Source organism: Gopherus flavomarginatus, chromosome 5, assembly GCF_025201925.1.
Source record: "Gopherus flavomarginatus isolate rGopFla2 chromosome 5, rGopFla2.mat.asm, whole genome shotgun sequence".
Classification (NCBI taxonomy): domain Eukaryota; kingdom Metazoa; phylum Chordata; order Testudines; family Testudinidae; genus Gopherus; species Gopherus flavomarginatus.
The window spans coordinates 17894618-17920587 of record NC_066621.1 but is presented as its reverse complement, the minus strand read 5'-3'; the positions used below and the strand labels follow the sequence as shown (position 1 = coordinate 17920587).

Sequence of the window (25970 nt, the reverse complement as noted above, 5' to 3'; positions counted from 1 at the left end):
TAATGGCTGTGGCACTTTTGTATTTTTTTGTCTGATTTTGCAAGCAAGTAGTTTTTAAGTGAGGTGAAACTTAGGGGTACACAAGGCAAATCAGAGTCCTAAAAGGGGGTACAGTAGTCTGGAAAGGTTGAGAGTCACTGATGTAGTCTGACCTCCTGCATAACACATGCCAGAGAATTCCATTCAGTGAATCCTGCATTGAGATCAACATTGGGTTTCTTTCTGACTATTTTTTTTTCATAGCTTTACTATAATCTAGCAAGTCATCCTTCTGGGGCAAAACCTCCGGGAGCAGATGTTCTATGGAGTTAGCACACAGAGAGCAAATGAAACTGCTCACCTCCTGCTCAAACTGATATGATAATCTCGCCTTCCACAGGGAGGGAAAGAGGTGATATGCCAATAGGATGGGACCAGATAGCTGGCCGTGAGATGCTTATGGAGGAGACCACACCTCAAATACAGCAGGGACTGTCTTTTCCTCCCTGGGAGACACTGGTATGGGTTTCTACGTTTTTAATTCACTATGGCCCAAAGTTTCCAAAGGGCCCTCTAATTTTGGGCACCTCTGTTTTTGGGTGCCCATCTTGAGTCTGATTTTCAGAAGTACTGAGTTCCCACAACACCAAATAAAGTGAGTGGGAGCTGCAGGTGCTCAGCACCTCTGAAAGCCAGGCCCATGGTGAAATGAGCATCTACAATCAAGGCACCTGAAATCAGTGGCTATTTTTGAAAATTTGGCCCTGTACTTTGTTTCCTCACCTTGATCCATCCCTCCTTTCTACTGGTGAAAGGTATTACATGACACAGTGGAACTCTGCAATAAGGGTAACGCTTGTGGGGCAGAAGAAGGAGCTTTCTTGAGGACTGTAACCAGGTGGCTCGGTCTTGAAGGACTGGAGGGTTGGAGCTAGTCATCCCTGATTACAGAGTGAGCCACAACTGGGTGATTGTCCTATAAAGAGTAGCAAAAGGCTGCAATGAAGGGGGAAATGCTCAGGGATTAGAGATTGCTAGGCGTGAATGTCAGAACTGAGACACCAGCCAGGGAGGACCTGGAAGTGGCCTGCCAAAGCAGGAAAGTCACCAGGCAGCAAGGCCTAGGAAGAAGAATCATGGAATCATAAGAAACTTTTGTTTGTATGGACTTTTTGGATGGACTTTGAAACTTTATTTTAATGTTTGTTAATTTAATAAAGCACAACCCAAGAAGGGATGGGAATGGACAAAAGTGGTTTTCAGTTTCTTGAACAGTCTAAGAGGGAAAACTGAGGCAGAATGTTTGTAGAAGGACCCTAGGCCAGGAGAGGGCACATGAGAGGCAGCTGGCCCACTAGAGGGACCAACCCAAGACTGAGGGCTAGTCTGGTGAAGACGCTCTATGCTGTTAGGAGAGAGCTCTCCCATTGGCATAATTACTCCACCTTCATGAAAGGTAGAAGCTATATCAGCGAGAGAGCATCTTCCACTGACACAGCACTGGTCTGGACAGCGCTTAGGCTGGCGTCACTCAGGGGGGCTGGCTTTTTCACGGCCCTGAGCGACATAAGTTATATTGACATAAGCGGTAGTGTAGACCTGCCCTGTGGAATGAACTCCCATAGGAACTAAGGACCAAGACAAACCCCATCAGCTTCTCCTCCAAGTGCAGGGAGCACTTCTTTGACCTTGACTTCTCTAAACACAGAGTAACCTGTGTGTGTGTGTGTGTGTGTATTTTATATACATAAAAAAATTCTCCACCAGTTGCACACACTTCTTCCCCTGGGGAGAGGACAAAAGAACATGAGAAATGGTAGTGGAACTGTTCTTGCCCTGCTGGACGATGCTCACGTACACCGTGATGATTGCGATATAAAACCTATATATAGGCTTGACCCAACATTTATTTTATTGTTTTATAATTCTGATGGGATAATATCAATGTTTATTTTGAAGCATTTTTTTTTCAATTTTTATCAATTTACATTTTCACAGCTGCACAAATGTCTGGGTTTTAAGCATTTTTTAAATGTTTATGAATTTCAATTTTCACAGTTGTGGGAAATTATTGGGGGAGTCAGAAAATGTGGGGGGAGGGTTGGACAGAAGGTTAAAGCTTTATAGCCATTAAAACACAAATTGTCACCGTCACATGTCAAAACATACAAATATCCTTAAACTAATAAGATCTCAAGCAGCATTTTTCTTACTCTGTTGATCCGTAAATTTCAATGATTATTGATGACAATTTTTTCATTGGTTTGTGTGTGTATAGTGAAATTGGTGTTAACCAATCAAAAATTAATCCTTCCAAGCCTGCAATGGAATAGACATCCCTGGAGATTGAAGTACTTTATCTATGCATCTGTAGAAAGGATCAAATTCTGCTCTCAGCTACATGGGTGCAACATTCTTTGAAACTACAGGGAGTCCATCTTCCTACCTGACAGCAGAACATGGTCCAACAAGTACAGCATTAACAACACCAGTGCAAGCTCTCTGCTATCTATCTATCTATCATTTTTATATAATGCCTAGATAACATGGGGATAGGCATGATATCAAAATGACAGTAGATAAGATTAGATTCAAATCTTGGCTTCTCTCCTGTGACTGTCAACCAGGGAGACAATTAACACCAGTTGTCTGGTGTGGAGACAAAGAAATGCACTGGGGCCCGCTTCTTGCACAAAGCTAAAAGGTTTTATGGGGGAAACACTCTGTTCTCTTTCCCCCAAATCTCTCTATCTACCCCTACCTTTCGACTATATCTATGACAAGGACCCCTCGGAAATCTTTGCAGTATGAGACATGGTCCCACAGAGGGGAGGGAACAGCAGCTGATGGGCCAAGGCGGCTGAGAGAAGAAAAGCTGTCTCTGCATATCACTGTCAGTGGGGGGGTTATTTATTTATCGAGTAGCGGTAGTTACAGCTGGAAAAATAGGAGGAGGATCACTGCCAAACAATGTATCCAGGGAGATGTTTTGTTACTACCATCAGCTGTCACCTTGGAATAAAGATCATGTCCCAGCTATGACTAATACAGCCAGTGTCTTATTTCACTCTTGGATCTGGCCAAAAAATGTTTCTCTGGCCTAGGAATACAATGAACTCTCTAGCAAGATTCCTCTTTGCAGCCAGGTATCTTCTACTGCATTCCCAGACTCCTGAATCCCACTTCAAAATGCTGGATAATGTTATGATCAGATTAAAAATAGATTTGTAATTATGCAGCTAAAATTCTAGCAACTAAATCTCATGCTTCAGGGCATAAGCTGATCCCTGGCCTGGAGTCAGGAAGGAAGTTGTGTAGCATTGCACAACTGGCCAGCTGTATTATGTGTGTGGAGGGGGAAGCTGTTTACCTCTTAAACATCAGATGTTAGCCACTGCCAGAGATAGGATATTGGAGTTATGGACCAATGGTCTGATCTGACATATGGCTCCTTTGCTCTGTCGCAATTCTTGCAAACACGACACAAAACCCTTAGCACCTGACTCCTATTAATGCAAATGGATAACCCTCTGCTCACTGATAGGTTAATTAATCCTTTGCGAGTATTCATCTGGAATGGAGGCTTCAGCATGAGTAGCTGATGCCCCCTGTGTACTCACCACAGGATAAAAGCCAAGTGCGCACATTTTAACCCCAGAAAATAAATGTTCATGATTAGAAGGCTACTGACAAAGGATCTGAATGGGAGAAAAGTCAAAGGGTTTGGGTGTGTTTTATTATATTTTTTCCCCATGAGATCTGAATACGTGGGAAAAAAAGATAAAGAATTTTGTTTGTCACAGATGAATTTAAGGGACTGATCCTGCTCCCCTTGAAGTTAATGGCAAAGCTCTAAAAGTCTGAGACAAAACCCACAAAAGCCAAAAAGGATCAAATCTCTAGTTGCTATCCAGAACTGGATGTCACCTTTAGTGTCCCATCTTACAACCTTCCAGCAACCATTCCCTGTCCTGGCCTCTACTCCCCACAGCTCTGCCTGTGTGCCTCCTCCTTGACCTGCAGTGTTCCCTGTTACCCCAGACTGTAATGACAATAACTGCACATATGGCACCTCTGCTGGACCCAGGCCCAAGTCTCCCTCTCTTGTTTAGCTGAAGGAAAAATAAATTGCTGTGCAGCGCACGACATTACTATGTGCAGTCACTAGGCATGTACCCATACACACGTACACACACCCTTTTTGGGAGCTATCAATTGGTCAAAAAACCTGGATCAAACCGATGGACACTTTTCCCCCTACAGTTCTAATGCAAATGTCTGACAGCATCTCTCTGGCATTCCTTTACATATTTGGCCCAAGCACAGACTGGTGGGGGTTGTGAATACATAGTGCACTGCCCTAGATGGAACTGCGCAGCAGCTGGGGAAAGGCTGGATGGAACCAGACTCTCAGCAGCACATTCCGGAGATTAGCTGAGAGCTTGCATCGATCTTTGCAGTTTGGCTGGGCCAGTGAAAGCTAACGGCTGCAAGAGTAGTGGCACCATGATTAATCTAGCTGTTGAGAGCTTCCAGAAATAGAGACAGTGGGTCAGGGGATACAAGAGAGGATGGGATTATTTTTTTTTAGAGGATGGGAGGAGAAAAGGAAAGAGCAGTCACTCATCAGCTGAGGATTCCCATCCCAAAAATCACTCCCCAAAATGTCAAAGGTGAGAATGACCGGACAAGGGATCTGGAATTTGAACATAGTTACCAGTCAAAAGGAAAAACAATACTCTACCCACCAGCCAAGGAAAGTATTTCAAGCTTTAAAAGCATAGGAAAAATTATATATATCATTTGGACAGACTGTCTCAGAACTTCTCAAATCCCTTACTGTCCTGTTGTCACAATACAATCCACCCCAGAAGTGTTAGTCGTCAAATAAACAACTACCACTCAGGAGGTTTCAGCAAACAGCGTTGGTGCAGCAGGGTGGTTGCTGTTCTCTGCCCCAGAAGTAGTTGCATTTCAGTGGTGCAGCATGTGGGGAGGTGGGAAGACCCTTGGGATTCTTTGAGATGCTATAGAAAGGAAAGATCATTGTTAGTAAAGGGACAAAAACTGAACAATGTGCAATAAGAAAAAATAATTGTACAACTGATCGAGTGTAAATGGTCCAAATCTGTCATGATGAGGGGCACTATAAAATTATAGAGGCACTGAATGCAACACTGTAGTTAAAGCTGAATTAAGTTTTGCACTGAAAACAGAAATTCAGCCTCTTTGATATGTATGAAGAATATATTGTATCCTCCCCAAACTTACAGTACTTACTCCTTGAATACAGAGCTAATATTTAATAACTTGGTTGGCTGACTCTCAGTCATCATGGGTTCTACCTTTAGCACACCAGTCAAGATGCTGGAGGTTTGATTTCCAATTGGTTCTGAAGGAGTAAAATGTGAATTCAGAGCAGCTACATGCTTCTTATTTATTTTCAACCTAGAGGCACGGCAGGAAACTCCATTAAGTTAGAAGCACCTGGAATTTGCATCCATTTTCCCTTTAAATTCAGTATGAGATGTTTTTGTGAAATTTGGAAACATTTTATGTCATCCTCAATACTAAAAAATAAACCCTTCTAGAGGCCACAGGAAACCCAAACAAGCCCTGTGTTCCCCACTTTTGCAGAGCAATACAAACATCCCAAACTTTTATCAATAAAACTTTATAGACCCCCCTAATGCTATTCTACATGGCCTTTTTAGGATAGCTGGATTCCATTCTAACCTGGTTCAGGCAAAATACAGTAAACACCACCTCAGAACTTCTCCTGAACAATCCTATACTCTACCTCCCACACTGCACATGTCAGTCCTAGACCCCACTTCCCAATCCCACTGCTACTTACTCCTGATCTTAGTACTATACAACCTCCTGGCCCCACACACAAACTCCAACCTGATCCTCAACGCCACCATAGGCTCCCACTTCCAGTCTCTAGACTGCCTTCCACTCGATGCAATTACTGATCCGGTGTTTGCACCCACAGCAACTGCAAAGATGGTGTAAACAAACCAAGGAATAACTGAGAAGCAGGAGTCTTTTAATTATTATTTATAATTTGTTTGCAGTGATTTCCATGCATCCAAGAAGGAATGGTCCCTGCCCCAAGTATTTTACAGTCTAAGGAGAGATAAATGTAGGGAACAAGGACCAGATCTCTGAGCTGGTGTAATTTGTCACAGCCCCACGCCCCAAATATTTCCTTGCTGTGCAACTGTACTCAGCTGACTTTAATACACCTGGGGTGAAATTCTGGACTCTTTGACATCAGTGGGGATTGTGCCGTTGGCTTTGATGGGACTAGGATTTTGCCCCTGTTGGATCCCTGTCTTTCAGTGCCCACTCCACAGAATCATGGTTTGCAGAGGGTGTAATTTTCAGGTTCTTGGGAGGGCTCCAGTTGTAATGTCTGCCGGGGGCTTCATTGAAGCATGGCTCAGCCCCATCCATTATCCAGGGTGATCATTAAATAAAACAAATCGAGGACTCTTCCTGCTCCTTCCTGCCCACTCTAGAAGCGTGGTTCATCAAAGGCAGGATGATAGAATGTGGGCAAATCAGGGCAGGCGGGGAAGTGGCCAGTCCTGCAGCCTGCCAGTTTTCTGTCCTGCTTGTGATAAATAGGTGACTTCTGCTTCCTGGGTTTTCCATCCATGCCCTAACCCGCCCACAGTGAATTCCTCAGTTTGTTTTAAAGGCAAAAGGGGAGTGAGAGAGATTGATAAAAGGCCTTCACAAAAGCGAGGGAGGGTGATGATATCTGAGAGTTGTTGGATCATTCTACCACCTCATCCAGTCAGTGTATCTGCAGCATTGTTCCATATTTAGCTCCCGACAACTGCCTCCAGGACTGGAACTCCCAACTCCCTTTTTTCTCTCTCTCTGCCATCTCTGATCCCTTCACTGGTTTCAGAAAATTGCTCCCTCTCTTTCCTCGCGGTCTGAACCCGGTGCACCAGCACCTGAGAGGATGGCTGAAAACCAGGAGAAGCCCAGCGCCACCCAGACTGGTGAGGAGCAGCCTGAAAATGCAGAGGAGTCTGAGGAGAAGAAGAAGGAGCTGGAGAAACTGCCACCCTTTGAAATCGTGGGAGGGTAAGAGAGATCAGTGCACAGAGTTTAGTTTTAAAGAGGCAGCGAGTAAAGAAAGCCAGTATGACTCATTTTCACTTAGCTTCTCACACAGTCTGTCCAGGGTGAGATCTCTGCCTGAAGTTTTAATGTTGGTGAAATAAGGATGAAATCTGGGGCCAGTGCAAGTCTGGAAAGGAATTTTCTGAATTTTGTTTATATTGTGCAGGTTGCAATTCTTCCTACAGCTGAACTTGTAGCTAGGGTGAAGTTGCTTGGTGAAGACAGTTTCACTGCTTAGGTGTAGGATGGATTCAAATCAGCTTGTAACTCACTGGATCCATTTATGGGGCTGATTCTATCAATTATCTCTTGCCAATACTGACAAGTCACTAAACATGCAAGTAGTCTCACTGGTTTCAGTGGGATCACTCATCAAGTAAGGTACGACTTGGTGTAAGGGTGGAAGAACTGGGCCCTTGAAGAATATTGAAATATTGATTTATTGAAGGGGTAGTGTTTGCAAGTTCCTCTGTTGCGGGGTTAGGAAAAATACTATCCCCAGAGCTAATGGTGTGGGTAGAGAAGGGTAAGCAAGAGAGACTATTTACTTTAACAAAGTAGCGCGGTTGTTACGGAGGCCCAGTCAGAGGCGCTGGATTGCCCTTCTTGGGGACTATTCTCTGTCCATTAATATCCACAGGAGTGGTAGATTCTGGATAACAGTGGTGAGAGCTCCCCCAACACCCACCCACCCCAAACAATCTTCATGGGCTCCAAATTACTGTCAGAAAGGCCAAAATATGCACAAAGTTATACAGTGTTAAGCAGTAGAACAGCCACAGATTGGAGAGCCTTCATCCTTTATATAAATTATAAATCACAGCAAAATACTGGCACAGCAGCCAAATTTTACTTTTTAAACTTTTAAAATCCACCGAGCCCCATGACTCCTGGAAGGTGGTTTGTTTTTTTAAATAGGGACCCAGAATACCCTCTTGTTCCCCCAATAATGGGACCCTAGAATCAGCCCTGAAAAATACCCACTGCTGTGTTGTGCCCACGCTATGGATCATACAGGCTAGATTTTCAAATGAGCTCGGGGGCAGAATTTCTAGGGCTCAGCACCCACCCCTGGGGCCAGACTGTCGAAAGAGCCCAGCTCACATTTAGCTGCCAGATTATCAGTCAGTTTTCAAAAGTACTCAGCACAGTGCTTAATTTGTAATGGAAGAGGTGCCGGGACTCAAGCCATTTTTTTACATTCATAACTGATGCAGCAAGCCCAGAGGTGGCATGATTATGAACTGCCCAGCCTAGCGATGCTGGGGCTCAGCCTAGCACAAATTAAAGCACTGATTCAGCAGCTCCCACTGGGACACTGAGGGCCAGATTCTCCAAACAGCTCAGCATGTTGGACGTGGGGGTCTTTTAGAAATCTGGTCACTTATTTAGGAGTGTAAATGGGTGATGAGCTCCATGGGAAATCTGGCTCACGTTCTGAGTGTTGAGCCCTTCTGAAAAGTACAGATTACAAGAGGATCCTTATAAGATCCCAATACAATAAACCATACAGCTAATACAAGCATGGAATGATGATTAATCAATAGACAAATGATTATATATTAATAATATATAAGGGAAAGGCATGGCTAGGAAAATCTGTCTGTCTAATCTACCATCCCTAAGCATTTCTAATATGCTAGTCACTGTACTGTCTAGATGTAACCGTACATAATTTAAAGTGTGGCTTAACCAGAAACATGCCATTATAAAAATATTATGGTGGAGCTCTGTATTTATTCTCTCCCAAGGTTGCCAAGCCTACGTGCTCAATTAATAAACTAAAATGTGATTGTTTTCCAGCAGCCTTTAACACAGACTTCAATCCAGGAACTGAAAATCCAGCTGTGGCCCTTCTGCCTGTTACATCATCACTATTAAGAAAGATTCTACAATCGGAACTCAGCTGGCAATTCTGATGATGATGCATAAGGCAGGATATACTCCAGCTCTCTCCCCCCTAGCTGTGTTGCTTCCACATAGGGCTAAAGTGACAGAAAGCTTTTGGTCCAAAAAATCAGCAGATGTGAATCAAAGATACACAGCGAGCAAACATGTTGAGTAACAAGATGCCATTTTGACTGGTCACTTTGCTGCCTATAATGGATATTCTGACAAAAATAATTACATTAAATTGTTCCGTCCCCAAATTCTAATACTTGTTTTGTCTCTGGATTTCACCCGAGAATAATTTTGTTTTCCATTCTCACAATCTCTTTTAAAAGTCTTCTGCAATTTTTGATGGTTTAAAAATAGTGGGCCATATTTGGGACCCGATTCTCCACTGTCTTACCCTTGGTAGGATTTTCAAGTCAATATCATTGTCTTCAATGAAAGTAGAGTTGGGCCAATGCAAAGTGCTTCTGAAAATCCTACCCAGTGTCATGATATTCATCTGCACAAAGTGAATGCTGAGTAGGCATACAATGCTACCATTCTGACTTACATCCATTTTGCACTGGTGAACTTATTGTGCAAGGTGTGTGGCAAGGCAGAACCTGGCCCTGTGGTCTCAACAACACTTTTTTATTTCTGTGACGTTGCTTGGCTGTTACAGAGGCCCAGTTAGAGGTGCTGGATTTAGATTTGCCAACTCCGACTGAAGCTATTCTGGGAGATTCCCCCCCTCCCCCACATGACATATCATTTTCTTAAAATATCCTACTAAAATCTCCTGGATTGCTTTCAATAGTCACCGGGAGATGGATGCCAATTCCGGGAGACTCCAGGCCAATTTTGCAGGGTTGGCAACCCTAGCTGGATTGCTCTTCTTGGGGACTATCTTCTGTCCATTACTATCCACAGGAGGGGTAAACTTTGGACAAGAATGGTGAAAGTTTCCCCAACACCCCTCTACCAGTGGGTCTCATCTCTGTTCTGGAGACCAGCTCTCAGGGTGAGATCATGAGACCAAAGCTCTTTCACTCCTTGGCCTCTGTACTGAGACTGACAACAAATGGAACAATTGGTGCCAGCTGTTATAGTGACCTTTATGATGTGGACGGGGAACTGTGCATCCACTAGGAACTGAGCTAAGACCATAAAACTCAAGGTACTGATCACTGTGCTATTTGAGGATTGGGCCCAACGATCTACCTTTTGCTGTCAGACTAGGTCTAGCAGAAGATATGTCTACCTGGAATTATTATTGATGTGCTGGGCTCCTAAGGGTGAGAAGTGGGAAAGCAAAGGGAGAAAACAGGGAGGTCACAGAGGATGCTCAAGAAGAAAAATTCAGCCAATTTACCCTAATGTTTAAGAAGTGCCCATCTTAAGATATTGTATTTGGAAGTCCTGGGACTGCAGGTGGGAATCTCTTTCTCTGTGTCTTTGTTGGATGTGATTCCAGTTTGGATTTTCTAGTTATTTATAAAATTTCAGCGAAGAGCACCAGTTATCCAGCTAATGAGAGAATTTACAACTCCAAAGCCCCAGCGTGTGTGCTCAGTTACACTGTGTACAGTTCAAGCATTTCAATTGTCGACCTTGGATTAGGGACATTTTATGATCCTTGCCAAGTGTTTGATGTTGCTGCCTGCAGCTCCAAGAAGTCTGTTTTGCAAATGGGGCCGGTGACCTGATTCGCTCTTTACACTTAAGAACATTAAAACCCTTTTCTCAATGTTACAGCCAGTTTCAGCCCAGCTGTGTAAACTTCATGGGATTCAAACTGATGTATGAATTTACACTACATTCCTCTGGGGAGAAAATAAGAATCCCTAGAGCACAGACATGCAGTGGCAAATCCTTCCCCTTTTCCTTGGTTGTAGTAGGCTCCAGTCATGACAGAGCAGTATGGGTCCACCAGGGAGTCCTTGCACCATTGTCATCAATGAGCCCCACACAGTTGTTTGTTACTGAATGGCTGCTATAGAGCCAGTGAAGGGAGCATGAAACATTGCTTCTGTGTAGGCCCTACTTAACCAGAGATCATACCTCCTGGGTTCTAGTGGTTGGTTCAGCCACTGAAGTTCTGTGTAACCTTAAAGCAAGAGCCCTTCACTTTCCCCGTCTGTAAAATGGGCATAACATTTATATGCCTTTCATTCAAAAATGGATACATAGGATCATCCTCATTTTACACCCGGGGAAACTAATGCCTAGAGAGGTTTAATAACTTGTTCATTATCACACAGCAACTTAGTATCACAGCTAGAACTAGAACCCAGGTCTCCTGAGAACTAGCCACTTCTTTACCATTAGGCCCCTTTACTTAGCTACTTCAGAGATGAATTGTGAGGCTTAACAAATTGTTTGTAAAGTGTGGTAACCTCCTCAGATGAATGATGCTATAGAAATGCAAAGTATCATAATTACTTATTATTATGAGTGTCTGAAATGCTTGAAGTTCAGACGACGCACAGGCACAGGTCCAAAGCGCGTGCAATCTTACGGTATGTGTGGTTTTTTCTTTTCCTGCTGAATCACTTGCTAATAGATATCACAGCCATAGGGGGCCAGAGACACCTGGTACAGTTTTTGATTGCTGAGAACACAGATTGCAAATCCTGTGACAAGCACTTAAGTTCTCCCACTGCAGTTGTTTAAATGACATAGTTGTGCTGGAATATCCACACCACTCTGAGCGAGATGGGCTTAAACCAAACCCTTTTCATTAATTAATACTCTCCGCACCCATGATAAGCAAGCGTTTCCAAGATCTCAGCCAGCCATGAACAATCTTGGATAGTCTCTTTAGGTTTGCTTACAGGCTTCTTTACTGGAAATAAAGTGATCTAGTGTATATTTCACATTGCCAGGAAAACAGATTTGCTTTAACATCACAGGTAATCCCAGCCAGCCTAGTACATGATAGGGAAGAGATTTTATTTAAGGTCTACTTGGAGGCCCTGATTTAATGCACTCTGAAGTCAACAGGAGTCTTTGCACTGACTTTAAGAGCTTTTGGATCTGGCCCTCACAGATTAAATGACTCATTAAAAGATAAAGAGACAATTCACCCCTCCTGTAACTCCTCTGAAGTCAGCAGAATTACATCAGGAATGAATGTGTAGTTGACTATTATATCTGTTACATATTTATTTAAAAATGTGATTTCTTATGGCTTTGCAAACCTGCCTTTGAAACAAGGGGAAGGTAGCTTGTGCTGGGTGGAACCTTTAGATTTTTAAAAGGAGTCACCAATTATCTCAGAGGTAAAGTCATGAAGTTGGCTGTTACCAAACAAATGTCAATTTCTTAGACTCAAGGAATGAGTAGGATTTTCACCCAGTTCATGGGAGGGAAGCACAATGGTCTGATCCTGCTCCTAATGAAGTCAGTGGGAGTTTTGCTGTTCACTTTTATAAAGGTACCTTTAAATCTTCTTACGGGGGAAAGAAAGAGAAAGTATTGCCAAGAGGAGAAATGTTGATGGTCACTTTGCTTGGTCTGTTAGGGCTTGCTTAGATTATGGAAATTTGCAATGATATGTATGAGTGAAGACTCCTAATGCAGACACCTTGCATCAGGGCACAACAGAACTTGCACTTGGGCAGTGTATCTACATTAGACATCTGAACTCAGAACTGTATCAGTGCAAATTTCTAGACAAGCCCTTAATCCTTTCGGCCCTTTCTTTTTGATTACACATGAAAATAGGCAATGAAAGCCTAATTCAAGGTCTACTGAAGTCAGCAGGAGCCTTTCCATTGACTCCAAGGGGCACTGGACTTAAGTGTTCTTCCTTTTTACTCATGTTTTGAATGAAAATATATTCACTAGTTTTCAATACTACAACCGAAGCCCTGGGTGTTCTCCACATTTCCCAGCCTGTGCCTGGCGTCAGACTATTCAGCAGTACTATATTTATAATACTCAATGATTGCCCTGTCATCAAAGCATCTTCAACCCAGTAGGAATTTTTTGGTCCTCAATCAAAATGGAGAGGCCTTGTTTACCTTACTGTTTTTCTTCACGCTGAGCCAGTACCACCAGCAATTGCAACAGCCACCGCATTGGCAGCCACCCCCATTTTAGCCACTGCGTTGCTTAGACTGACTCTGAGCAGGATTTGAGAACACAGTGCCCTAATCCCCTGCAGCTGGTATACAGCAGAGTTTGCACTGTTGCCAACACCCACGGAGCAGCACCGTTGGGAAATGTGAACCAGAGTATTTGAACTGCAGCCCTATATAAAATATTCAGGGTTTGGGCTGTCATTTGACTAGGTTATGTAAGCCCTTAGCAAAATGGGGTCCCAATCAGGAGGTCACAGTCACATCTTGAATATCACCCTTCCCCTCTTAAACGGTAAGTGTCAGAAGTACCAGAGCTGCAGCGTTTTAGGGAACTAAATATAACCTCCCTAAACAATTCCAGGGAACATCCTGTTCTGGAAAAAGACCACAAGCAAATTCATCTCAGAGGTGACAAATCAGTGAGATTAAATTCATTTGGAAACCAGGGAAGGAACAGTTCACAATGACTGCAATGGGAGATGCACCTATTTATACCAGGTCTAGATTTAGTCTCCTATATCCATATTCAACAAAACCACAGCACAATTGAGGGTATAAGACCAGAACAGCAGGCTAACCACCAGGACTGAAGTACACTTGCATCAGTGTGTGCAGAAGCTTGCATTTATATGCTAGTACTAGCCAGTCATCTGCCTCTGTTCAGAAGAGAGTCAATCTAGCTGGAGGATAGATGATAGACTAGAGTTCTGGACTCCAAGGGTACTGTAGACTACCATTAAAAGGGCACTGGAAGAGCTGTGGAGGAGCTTCACATTGGAATGGCAGGTGTGCAGCTCAGATCTGAAGTGCTCTAGCAGACCCGTGCCCAGAGAAGTCATTTTTCTGCTTCCTGCAGCAGTAAAAAATAGACATTCAAATAACACGCCAAAGTAGTTTCAAGAAAGTCACACCTTATGCCGAGCAGTCTTGAAATTCTCTAATAGCCAATATACAGAGATTTGCAGTGTGGATGGATGAAGTAAATATAACCCAAAGCAGCCAGGCAGAGACAATATGGGGTTGGGAGCCAGAACTCTAAGGTTCTATTCCTATCTATGTAATTATATGGCCTTAACAACTAGACTATCTGAGCACCTCACAACAATTAATTTTTAATCTTTACAGCATGCAGTTGAGGTAGGAGGTATAGTCCCTAGTTTGCAGGTGAAGAACCATGGCACTAGGTAGATTAAGTGAGGTGCCCAAGATCACACAGGAAGTCTGTGGGTGAGCGGAGGAACTAAACCCAGGACTTTGAGTTCCTGTCCAATGCCCTAATTCTCCATTCCATTTCTGCTACTGACTGGTCGGGAGCCTTGGGCAAGTCACAGGGTACTTAAATTTCCACTCTCAGGGTGGCAGGGAGGGTGGGAGGCTTGACTAATGTTTGGTTGAGAGTTGCTGTTGAAGGCTGTGTGTTATTACAGGATACGTTATAACACTGAGGCATTTCTCTTGCTCTTCCCCTCTCCATAGGGAGCGCTTCCCAGCCTTCTTTTTCAAATTCCAGTTCAGGAACGTGGAATACAGCTCAGGCAGGAACAAGACTTTCCTATGTTATGTCGTGGAGACCCAAGGCAAAGAGTCGGGGAGCTTTCGGGGTTATCTGGAGGATGAGCATGCAGCTGCCCATGTTGAGGATGCTTTCTTCAACAACATCTTGCCCACATGCGATCCCAACCTGCGCTACAATGTCACCTGGTATGTCTCCTCCAGCCCATGTGTGCCCTGTGCTGGCCGGATAGCGCAGATACTGCAGAAGAACAAGAACCTGCGCCTCTCCATCCTGGTAAGCCGCCTCTTTATGTGGGAGGAGCCGGAGATGCAGGCGGCGCTGAAGAAACTGAAGACATCTGGATGCAAACTGAAGATTATGAAGCCTCAAGACTTTGAGTATATCTGGCAGAACTTTGTAGAGCAGGAAGAAGGAGAGGCAAAGGCCTTTGAGCCCTGGGAGGACATTCAAGAGAACTTCCTGTATTACGAAGAGAAGTTATCAGAGGTTCTACACTGAGGCCCATGCCAGTGAGGATTTCAGTTTGCTCATTTAGCTTCTTGCTTTAATGGTGGACAGACCCATCTCTGTTCTCTGTTTCTCATCTGTGACTCCAACTCTGCCTAGGTCTGACAGTACATGATCATAGTGAATTTCGCGTTAGTAGTTCCTTACCCACTGCAGCTAGCAATCCATTAGTGTGATCTTCCCCACTATAGGGCATGTGGAGGCATACTGAGCTCTCTTCCTTGCAGGGACATGTCAGTACCTCTAGGAATTTCACCCCTCCGCCCCAAATCACTTTTCATTAGGAAATAAAGGGGAGGGTCATTAGATAGAAAAGAATGGAACTTTCTTGCTCTAAGTGGGTGACATTTGCACATCTAATAGAACTGGAAAGAGGCAGCGGTAGTGGTTCTAGTCCCCTAGAAACATATCAAAGGAGGTATATTATAGTATATCATCCATCCCTTCTGCCATACACAAAGATTGAGGAGTCCATAACTAATTTTGAGCAACAAAGCCCTGAAACATCAGAAGCTGGTAACATGTCTCTCTCTCATTTCTCCAGGGCCAGCTTGTAAGAGATCTGTCACCCAGAGGAGAGACAGGCATGACAGACTTGGACATCTGGGACATGCCTTCAGCTTTTCAGAGCTGCTTTGAGTCAGGCAGGATGCAACAAAAACCTTTAGCAGACATAGCCCTGATGGACTCAGACTACATTTACCATGTAGCATTTAGACATTTTGTTTTTTAATTTTTAAAATAAACGTGCACTGTCTTTGTTAGCAGGACAGGAGAAGGCTGTGTGCTGTGCTTAACGACATGAATGCAGTAGACTTCAGAGGACTGGCAGGAAAGAGTGCAGGCCCCACGTACTGGGGCAGTTTTAGCATTAAAAAAAAAAAAAAACAAAAAACAAACCTCACCTTAGATCAAGATTGCATATTTGATACTGCATTGAGCAAATGTATGTCTTATAAATGCTAAGGACCTTTTTCAGACAAAAACACATAGGTATATAGAAAACAAAATTATTCATTTTCCACCGTGTATAGATAATCCAAAACTCAATGTGGGGACTGGGGCTAACAGTTCTAGACAGTTATAAGCAATATACTGGAGCCTTCTGGTGACATTCTGAATGCCTCGAGTATTTATCTGCTCCCTTTGGCCTATGAGACGCTCATGCTATAAAACTGGTAGGGGCAAAGGAGCTAAATAAATTGGCAGCCACTGTAGAAACTCACAACAGCTGTGATTCCACCCCCGTCCCCTTCTCCACACAGGGTCTACTACATTTAAGAACCATGGCCTTACAACCCACCAGTGAAGTGTTTCACACTTGAGAAAGAGTGCAATAGGAAGGGGGAATTCCCAGGTACGAAGAAATTTCAAGTACCAACATGAGCATGAGAGGAAGAGAGAAAAATCTGGCCACAATGACGTCCCAGATAAAGCCTACACAGAATGGGTGGAAAGCTTATAGGGAGGCTGGTCAGCCAAGATCCTGAATCAGATGGGATTCACATTTCCAGTTAAATTTCTGACTCACCATGCTTTCTGTATCAACAGCACCAAGCAATATCAGCAGACCACAGGAAGGTAAGAGAGGCAGAAAAGACAAGTACGGCCAACAGTTTACATGTCAGTCTCCCACTGGCACCAAACCCTAGCCAAAGCCTTCAATACAAAGGACATGAATAGTGATAAGAAACCATCAATATGCCGAGCAGACAAAAACAGTTGCTATTGATTTACTGTTTGCATTTGTTACTAGATTTAGACAACAAATATAAATAAGATACAAAAACCTAAATCCAGGCCCATATTTTTGGTACATATTTATGCTTGTTTAAAGACCCAATTTTCCAAGCTTCTATTTGTCGAACTCAATCCTTTAAAAAAAGTCATTTCCATGTTTGGCTACAGCAGTTATACACCAAAAACAACTCTACAAGGGACAAAAGGACAGTCAACAAATGATATTGGCTTTGCGTTTTTAAGGTGTTACAAATACATACGAGTGGAAAGACAGAATCATCCAGTTGCAACCCTCTAACAAATTAAAGAGTGATATTCATGATCTGCAAAGATTCAATCATTTTGAACTGAAAAGGAGGAGAGTAAAACATGAGGCCTTTAAAGATTAGAGAAGGAGATTTGCAGAACTCCATCAATTATGCAAAGGATCCCACGCAACACAAGCTGTTAGTTGCGTTTGAGCAGAGAAGAGTTTACATATATTACATGGATAAAAAGAAGATATTAGGGATTCTGCTTTATGCTAGAATTCCTATACTCTTGCACTCAGTTACTATAGTAATGGGCATCCTAAAAATAAATCAAGATTAGTCACTGTGACAATATCAGAAGTAAAACATACTACAAGTACTAAGAGTATATATGATAGAGCACTTCAGTATAAGGTTTTAAAATCAGCAGAATTATAACCTTTGAACCAAATGCTGCAGAAAGAGACCTGGTAAATTACTGTAAGGACAGGAAGAAAAGAAGATGTTCCATCTGAAGTTTACTGACCACCACAAAGTAATGGACTTCCTTTTGCTGGCCTGCTAGATTCAATATGCTATTTATTAATGATTTGTTCATTGCCGTTTAGCAATGCCAGATGTAGAAATGGAATGACACAGCCCCCACAATGACTAGCAATCTATAAATACAGTAGATGAAGAGTAAAGATGAAAACCTATACATGCATTTAATGCTAAGCCCACTTTATTTCATACTAGCCCATCTCTCAGAACACTTGCATGCTGATACTTGTACCAACTATGTGGGGCAAAATGAGCCTCCTAGGAATCTATGCCTCATACACGTATGTTCCCTTGAGAAGTTCAGCCTTCATATAGAAGGCAGAGAGAAATGTGAACATAGTTGGGTTTACAGAGGGGTTGCGCTCTGGTTCAATAGCAAGAGTTAAAAAGGTATGTACTTGAGACTTGATAGCATGATGCTTAAGAGACACTCCTGATAAAAGCGTGAAACCTCACTTATGTTTTGAAAAGATAATACTTTAATTTTTAATAACTAAAAGAACAGAGGAAATCTCCATGACTGAACTGAACACTGTACTGTTTTAAATTAAACAGCAGATGACCACAGTGATTCACTTCGTTATCTGAAACGACACACTAAACAGATACATATAACTTTTAAATTCAAATATCTGGAATATTTTAAAAAATGCCAAACTAGCTCAAACTTCCATGCGCACAAATCACCACCGTAAGAAAATATTTCTTTATGAGCAGATGGGTATTCTGAAGGGTGGAGGAACAGTGACATCTGGTGGTTCACTATGTGACTCACAGGCAAGGATCCCAGAGGGATATTTATATAACCTTGAAGGTTTATTCTAGATACTTCATTCTGAACTCTGATCAACACACTCCAAACTAGCCAGTTCTCTGGAAGCAACTGCCTGCCATTGGGAAAAACCTAATGGTAAATTATTCCTCAAAGAGGAGGAGACGGGCTCTGCTTCACACACAGCTTTTTCTTTAAATCAATTCCCAAGCCACTTGAATCTACAGCAAGGGAAATCAACAATCATCTCCATAACGTCCCTTTGTTCAGAGAGCATAAACTGTGATCTTAATGTCCGTGTCCTCAAACACTTCCTCAAGTAGCGCTGAAACCTTATCCCATTCCAGACGGTCAAGTCCACATCCGATCCTGGAAAATAAAGACACCAAAGTGGCTGTGATGAGCTGTTTCTGATTGAGTATGTTGTAAAGCTCACAAACAAATGCACAAAAAGATTGGGAGAGGACTTGATTAGAGGGTGTAAGTACCTTCTCAAGGGAAAAATACTGGATACTTTTTAAGGCATAGCAAGAACCAACGGAAGTTAAAACCCCACAGACGCTGGAGTTAGAAATAAGGTGTTTAAAAAAAAATGCATCAAATGACAGTGGTCATTCATTGGAATAAACTTCCAAGGGAAGTGGATTTTCCATCTCTTCATGGCTTCCAGTCAAGACTGGATGCCTTTCAGCAAGATATGCTTTAGTTAAACAAGTTATTGGGCGCAACAGATGACTAACTGGATGACATTCTTTTGGCCTGAGTTATACAGAAGGTCAGGCTAGATGATGGAATGCTCTCTTATTAAAAATCTACGAAAAGAATGTGAATGTGAAATTACTCCAATTACAACTCACTGACCCAAGTGAAGGGGGAAAAAAAACCAAAACACACACTTGTCTCAGATATGCTGAGAATCGTAGGACTGGAAAGGACCTCAAGAGATCATCTAGTCCAGCCTCCTGCACTCATGGCAGGACTACGTATTACATAGACCATCCCTGACAAGCATTTGTCTAACCTGCTCTTAAAAATCTTCCATGAAGGAGATTCCACAACCTTCCTAGGCAATTTATTCCACTGCATAAGCACCCTGACAGTTAAGAGGTTTTTCCTAACGTCCAACCTAAACCTCCCTTGCTACAATTTAAGCCCATTTGCTTCTTGCCCTATCCTCAGAGGTTAAGAACAATTTTTCTCCCTCTTCCTCGTAACAACATTTTATGTACTTGAAAACTTTATGTCCCCTCTCAGTCTTCTCTTTTCCAGACTAAACAAACCCATTTTTTTCAATCTTCCCTCATAGGTAATGTTTTCTAGACTTCTAATCATTTTTGTTGCTCTAGACTTTCTCCAATTTGTCCACATCTTTCCTGAAACATTGTGCCCATAATTGGATGCAATACTCCAATTGAGGCTAGTCAGCGCAGAGTAGAGTGGAAGAATTACTTCTTGTGTCTTGCTTACAACACTCCTAATACATCCCAGAATGTTCACTTTTTTGCAACAATGTTATACTGTTGACTTGCTTGTGTCCACTAATACCCCCCTCCCCCCCCAATCCCTTTCCGCAGTACTGTTTCCTAGGCAGTCATTTCCCATTTTGTATGTGTGCAACTGATTGTTCCTTCCTAAGTGGAGTACTTTGCATTTGTCCTTGTTGAGAAGGTATGTGATGACCTGTTTCATGCATTTCTCTGTGGGACAACCAACTTACAACATGAGAAAAGCAGTAATAACAAAAAACAGTTCCTGGGCACTGCACATCTTCAAAATGCTGTACCAAAGGTTAACTAAAAGAAAATAAATTACTGTCTAGAACCTTGTTTATGTAACTATGTTTTTAAGGTCCCTTTGAAAGATCTCACAAGAACGGTGTGAAAAAGCAGGAAATTTGGTGCTAAATAAGTCACAAGACCAAACTTGCAGCAATAATCTGTTTGGAGGAGTAGACTTATCAAGCATCTCCTCAATAGGATTCAGCACTTCAGTAAGTTATAGATGCTCTGCTTCAGAATACTACAAATTCACATTCTCCATTATATCTTTATGTACCAAAAGAACCTAAATACAGCATATGCTGCCCCAACAGCACATTGCTCTTTAGCAGTCTCTACATACTGCAGAAGTAAAAAAAGGGACAGAGTTCCAGATTCCCTTAAAAGAGCTTGGAATCTCCATGCACTGTCCTGCAGCTTTTACAATCTACTATTAAATTAGTGTAAAGTGTATGTGCGGGAGAACTGAACCCTAATTAAAGCTGAAATAAGCCCTCTCTCTCCATCCTAGTTTAGTCCCAGGCTTGTTTTAAATTAAATGATGGGACTGGGTCCTAGCTAGACATATATAGGCATTCAATATTATGTTGCTGATTAAGGTGCGATAAGCCAGTCCCCATTATGTTGCAACTTCGATATTTCAGCAATTTCAAGCAGCTACAGTTTGACACAGCACTAACTAAATGTATCTGAAATTAACTTAATGCAGTCAAAAATAAAGAAATAACGAGGCCTACATGCTGGCCACAGAACTCACTTCATTTGTGATCAGATTTCAGCTGTACAACCCAAACTGAATATAATAATATTAAGAGTGGGCATCTGATCCTTTATTTCACAGTAAATGGTCACTTCCTAAAATATCCCTTCCGCCCAAGAGACAATGAAATATGTACTTTGTAGTCTCCAATTCCCTTACCTAGGCATGGAAATGTCAGTAACCCCGTTGTTCAGACAATGAGTTTTCATGGCTTCTAAACTCTTTTGCATATTCTCATAGGTTGGTTTGTGAGAGACTTTCTTCTTCGTAATCTGTGTACAAATTAAAAAGTTCAACAGTGCATTAGCAACAATGGTACAAGCTATTTTCTCCTTAACTCTAGTAAATTGTGGCCTGGATTTTGGTAATCAACTACCTCTTAGTATATGGTGACTGGACTTGACTAGTTATTTCAATACAAGATGTACAACTATTACCATTTAGACATTTAGTTGCAATTCTGTGCCACATGACACAGCAGATCAGGGAACTAAATACTGCATTTCTAAAAGGCAATAATCTGGTTTGGAGAAAAACACAGTTTTTCTTTAAAATTTTCCTGTCAAAAGATAAACTGCAATCTCTCTCATTACCAAATGCTGGGGTTATGCTTGCATCTGTCTCACACAGTACACCAATATTTTGAATAATACTTTCAGGGAAGCGGTTGAAAAAAAAAAAAACAAAAAACCCAAGCAGCTCCTGTTTCAAACGAACTGTTTAAAGCATAAACATCATACTTCAGGCAGGGAGTGGAAAAGCAGACTCTTCCCATTGCAGCATGCTAGGAGAGGCTTTTTCAGCACAAGTGTAACAACCAGGGGCCCAGTTTTCACATGACCAGCAGGATATGGGTCAATGGGAATTACCAATAGTTTGAGAGAGAGGTGGTGGTGGGGAAATCACAACCCAGGATTTAGAGAGTGTTAGTTCAGTGAACTAAAAAAAAAAGGTATCAAAATGTATGTGCATTTGTATGCTTTTACATTTTAAAGCAAATTATGAAGGCGACCAGATCAACATTCCTGCGACTGAGCCATCCAACAACTGAACTGCAGGATGGCTGCAGTACAAGAATCTCCCTACTACCCTGCCAGCACACCTCAACACTGCACATAAAGGCTACTGAACAATTGTCAGACAGTAACGTCCACAAATGAAATGCGCTATTCAAATGTCCTTCAGTTACTTGTTGGTAGGAAGCTGTACTGAGTTTAGTTCTGAAAGAAAAATCTAGCTTCACTTGTCCTCATAATCTGTGTCTTATTTAAAAGGCTGAAATGTCTGTGGAGAATCTAGAGAAAAACCTCTCTTCCATTTAATGCAAATGAGGTGGGGCTCAGTTATAATAAACGCCTGACTCTCATCCCTTTCTTACCAGATAATATATATATCTGTCATCTCTTTTCAGAACGGCCACCTCTCCAGACTTCTTCTCTAAAACAAAAGTGAAACACAGCATTGACATTAAGTGTGTTTAAAATTCTACAATTCACTGCTGATTCTCCCAAATCCTGCTGAATAGATTAGAAATGAATTAACAGATATTATAAAGAATTTTCTAAACCAAAACTATTTTTACAAATAATTAAAAGATCAGAGACATTGTCATTCAGTGTGTGAAAAACATCTTTGAGCACCATAATTAGATTGACCTAATGCTCAGCATCTTCGGTCTACCTCTTGGAGAGGCGGATTAAGTATAGTGACAGAAATCCCCCTTCCATCGCTGTAGGCAGTATCTATGTTATGGTGCTACAGTTGCAGCTGCAGCACCATAGTGTGGATAAGCTCTCAGTTTTTAGCTTTTTCTGTTGCTGCTGCCCTCATGTTGCTTTTTCAAATGTGTTGCAGCTAGGCTAACCCAATCCTGCAGTTAACTGACTACTGCTAAACCAGGGCTGCAGCAGATGCGTGAACTATAATAGAACCTCCGAGTTACGAATCCCTCGGGAAGCGGGGTTGTTCACAATTCTGAAATGTTCATAACTCTGAACAAAATGTTACGGGTGTGCTTTCAAAAATTTACAACTGAACACTGACTTAAAACAACTTTTAAACTTTACTAAGCAGAAGAAAAATGCTGCTTTCCCTCTATTTTTCAGTAGTTTACATTTAACACAGTACTGTACTTGCCCTTTCCCACCCCGTCTCCATTACTGCCTGATTGCGTACTTCCAGTTCCAAATGAGTTGTGGGGTTGACTGGGTAGTTCCTAACTCAGGAGTAAATATCTCTGAGGTTCTACAGTAACTTATTCATATCAGTGAGTTATGAACTCTATCCCACTGGAATCCCATTAATTCGTGAGATGGAAACAGGTCAAATTTAAATACCAACATACACGGGCAGTTAGCTTTTCTCTCTGGTTTCCTCTTTAGCTGGAAATTAAGTAACAAAAATTCTCCCTGTAAACAAACTAGGGAGCATAAAAGTTGAAGGTCTCATTATTATTTATACTAGGGCAGCCCCCAGAAACCATGGTCAGGCTTAGGGGCTTGCTGTGCTAGGCACTATACAAATGCAGAAGTGGATCGTGTCTCTGCCCCAAATAGTTCACAGCAAATTTATACAGATCCAGTATGGCTAGTCCTAGAATCAGTCCCTAGATACTACTGTGACTGGTGTTATATAAATACTTTAGGTAAACATCAACTACTGCTAGAGGCTCAGGCTTGCATATGGATTATAGTAGACTCCCCTCCTCACAGACATCACTCACGCTGATCCAACAGCTCCTGTATGCCACCAAACTTTTTCTTAAATAGGACAGCTATCCCAGCGCCCATGCGACAGTCCTCACTGATGCAGTGAGCCAACGAGTCCGTTCTAGGGCAGGTAAAAAGGTCCCCTTTTATGTACCTGATCTGAAAAAGAACAAATAGGAGCTAAATGAGAGAAATCAACTTTGGTCCACCTTCAATGTGCAGAATCACATAAGGAAGAAAAAAAAAATAGAGAGTTAACCAAGGCAGGCTGGTACAGTGGACTGGACTGAGACACTGTTTACAAATGAACCAATGAAGATTAGCTAAGTGTTGCACAGCCTTTCCTACAGGTCATTTGCGAATCCTACATGATTTGTGATCAGTTCATTTTATGAAAAACCAGTTTAAATTAAAGAAAACTGGACTGGTATGGTTAAGTTAGTGCAAACATATTGAATGGGGCAGTAATTTATTAAAGTTAACAGCACTGGGCTAAACTGTGCTTTGGGTTGACGTACACAGGGGTTCTCAAATTTCATTGCACAGTGCCCCCCTTTTGATAACAAAAATTACAGGCAGGTGGCATCTTAGGAGCATTTAACATGCGCGAATTCAGCTTTGCACAGTCAGCAAAAACAGGGGGGAAAAAAAGAAAAACAACAATATAAAAACTGTATCTGTAGTGCGGGCAATTCTGCCCACCATTCAACTCACTAAGTGTTTCACTATAAGTGGTTTTCGCTTTACGTACTAACCGCGGAACAGAACCCCCGCGTAAGATGAGACTTGCCTGTACTACATGACCCTAGGAGGGGGAACCGAACCCTGAGCCTCAGGTGAGTTCCCTGTTCCCTGCCAATGAGAGCTGCAGGTGTGGTGCCTGTAGGCAAGAGTAGTGCACAGAGACCCCTGTCCCCGCATCCCCCCCACTCCTGCTCAGGGCCACAGAGGTGTGCTGGGAGCTTCCGAGAGCAGCACGGGACCGGGGCAGGCAGGGAGCCTGCCTTAGCCCTGCTGCGCCACCGGACTTTTAGGAGCCGGAGATTGTGTTGGACTGTCAGATGCTACAGGATCGACCATTCGATCGGGACCTACCAGTTGTTGACCGTTGATGTAGTCAGACTACCCCTTCCTAAAAACAGCCATGCCCCAGAAACAAATATGCTTACAATACAACTCTAGAGCATATGCCAATCGGAAAACTTTATTAAGAGGAAAATGTCACTTCTCGTGTTATGATAAAAACTGGGGTATTTAATAGCAAGAACCTGTATCAAACAGTTAATTTTCTACATACTCTGTCTGCCTGATCCCTGGAGTGGGGGCTGGCCATGGTAACGTGAGGCTGTTTCCAGGATTTCTTCTGCTGCAAGATTAAAGAAAAGAAACATGATTATTAAGCCTTGCAAGATAAGCGATACTAAGCACACAGAACTAGGCTGGATGACATATGGGAGACCTGGGCTGCAAGAAGCAAACTTCCCCCAGTGGATGTGCTACTAGGCAGGAGCAAGCAGGTATTTCCGAAGGAAGAAAGCCCCCGCAAAAATCAGTCTGCATCAAGCAGGCTCAAGGTACAAGGACCCCAGGATTCCAGGCTGGTGGCACTGGGGTGCAGAGCAGAGAGTCTCACACAACTACCATGCTCAAGGCTCACCGCAGGGCAGACAAAAACCAAGGGAGCCTGCCTAGGAGCTACTGCGGGAGGGAGTGTGGGGGGAGCCCACGCGGCCGGCCCTCGACAGCCCCTCCCCCACCCCCGCTCGGGGCAGGGCGCCCACGCGGCCGGCCCTCGACAGCCCCTCCCCCACCCCCGCTCGGGGCAGGGCGCCCTCGACAGGCCACCAGGGACAACCCCTACCTCCTGCGCGGGCCCCACCCCAGAGCCCGCTCAACGCGGCCCCCGCGCCCTCGGGGGACCCCACCGGCACAGGCCGCCCCCCGCACCTGAGACGCCTCTGCAAGTTGAGTCCAAACGACACACCACCACGTGGGTAAACCCCGTTCCTAAACACCCCACCTCCATTGGTACAGTCTAGTAGGACATTAAAGATGGCAACCTCCATCCATTTACCTATCTAGGCTGAGTGGCGGAGCACCCTCTCTATGGTAACAGCCCAGAACATTCGGCGGTGGAAAGCGGACCAGGACTTACCTGTTAATAGGCTCATGCGCAAAAGACCTAAAGAAGAGGCGTCTGTCAGCGCATGCGTATTATTGGCAGTCTCGCCTGGGGGTGGGGAGAGCGTGTTTTTAGCGCATGCGTAAGAGCTTCGGCAATGTCGGGCCGGGTGGGCGTGTCCTGCAGAG

The 25970-nt window shown here is 43.1% G+C and overlaps 2 protein-coding genes across 7 annotated transcripts; one reads left to right on the top strand and one right to left on the bottom strand.

Moving 5' to 3' along the window:
• Positions 1-6082: 6082 nt before the first annotated feature.
• On the top strand, positions 6083-15880 carry APOBEC2 (apolipoprotein B mRNA editing enzyme catalytic subunit 2). Its single transcript, XM_050953100.1, has 2 exons — positions 6083-7086; positions 14562-15880. Exons 1-2 carry the CDS (start codon positions 6962-6964, stop codon positions 15097-15099), a joined length of 663 nt encoding a protein of 220 aa, XP_050809057.1. The 5' UTR covers positions 6083-6961; the 3' UTR covers positions 15100-15880.
• Positions 15881-16825: 945 nt separating this feature from the next.
• OARD1 (O-acyl-ADP-ribose deacylase 1) lies at positions 16826-25918 on the bottom strand. 6 transcript variants are annotated; one of them, XM_050953115.1, is made up of 6 exons: positions 25816-25918; positions 24958-25026; positions 23675-23819; positions 22331-22389; positions 21112-21224; positions 16826-18783 (listed from the first exon to the last, which is right to left on the bottom strand). In XM_050953115.1, exons 2-6 carry the CDS (start codon positions 24991-24993, stop codon positions 18681-18683), a joined length of 456 nt encoding a protein of 151 aa, XP_050809072.1. In that variant the 5' UTR covers positions 24994-25026; positions 25816-25918; the 3' UTR covers positions 16826-18680. The 6 variants fall into 6 exon arrangements, with proteins under 6 accessions (XP_050809072.1, XP_050809071.1, XP_050809075.1 ...); XM_050953114.1 differs by having other exon boundaries at positions 25735-25827; XM_050953118.1 differs by lacking the exon at positions 25816-25918 and adding an exon at positions 25735-25792 and having other exon boundaries at positions 24958-25034.
• Between the last annotated feature and the right edge of the window lie 52 nt (positions 25919-25970).

What these genes read in the sequence shown, in the direction of transcription:
- OARD1 (XM_050953113.1), bottom strand. Translation starts at nt 25,686, where the DNA reads ATGGAGGTGGGGTGTTTAGGAACGGGGTTTACCCACGTGGTGGTGTGT. An exon ending in AACTTGCAGAGGCGTCTCAG is followed by an intron (nt 25,035 to 25,607) that starts GTGCGGGGGGCG and finishes TCTTTTCTTTAA; the next exon opens with TCTTGCAGCAGAAGAAATCC. An exon ending in CCAGGGATCAGGCAGACAGA is followed by an intron (nt 23,820 to 24,957) that starts GTATGTAGAAAA and finishes GTTCTTTTTCAG; the next exon opens with ATCAGGTACATAAAAGGGGA.
- APOBEC2 (XM_050953100.1), top strand. Translation starts at nt 6,962, where the DNA reads ATGGCTGAAAACCAGGAGAAGCCCAGCGCCACCCAGACTGGTGAGGAG. An exon ending in CCCTTTGAAATCGTGGGAGG is followed by an intron (nt 7,087 to 14,561) that starts GTAAGAGAGATC and finishes CCCTCTCCATAG; the next exon opens with GGAGCGCTTCCCAGCCTTCT.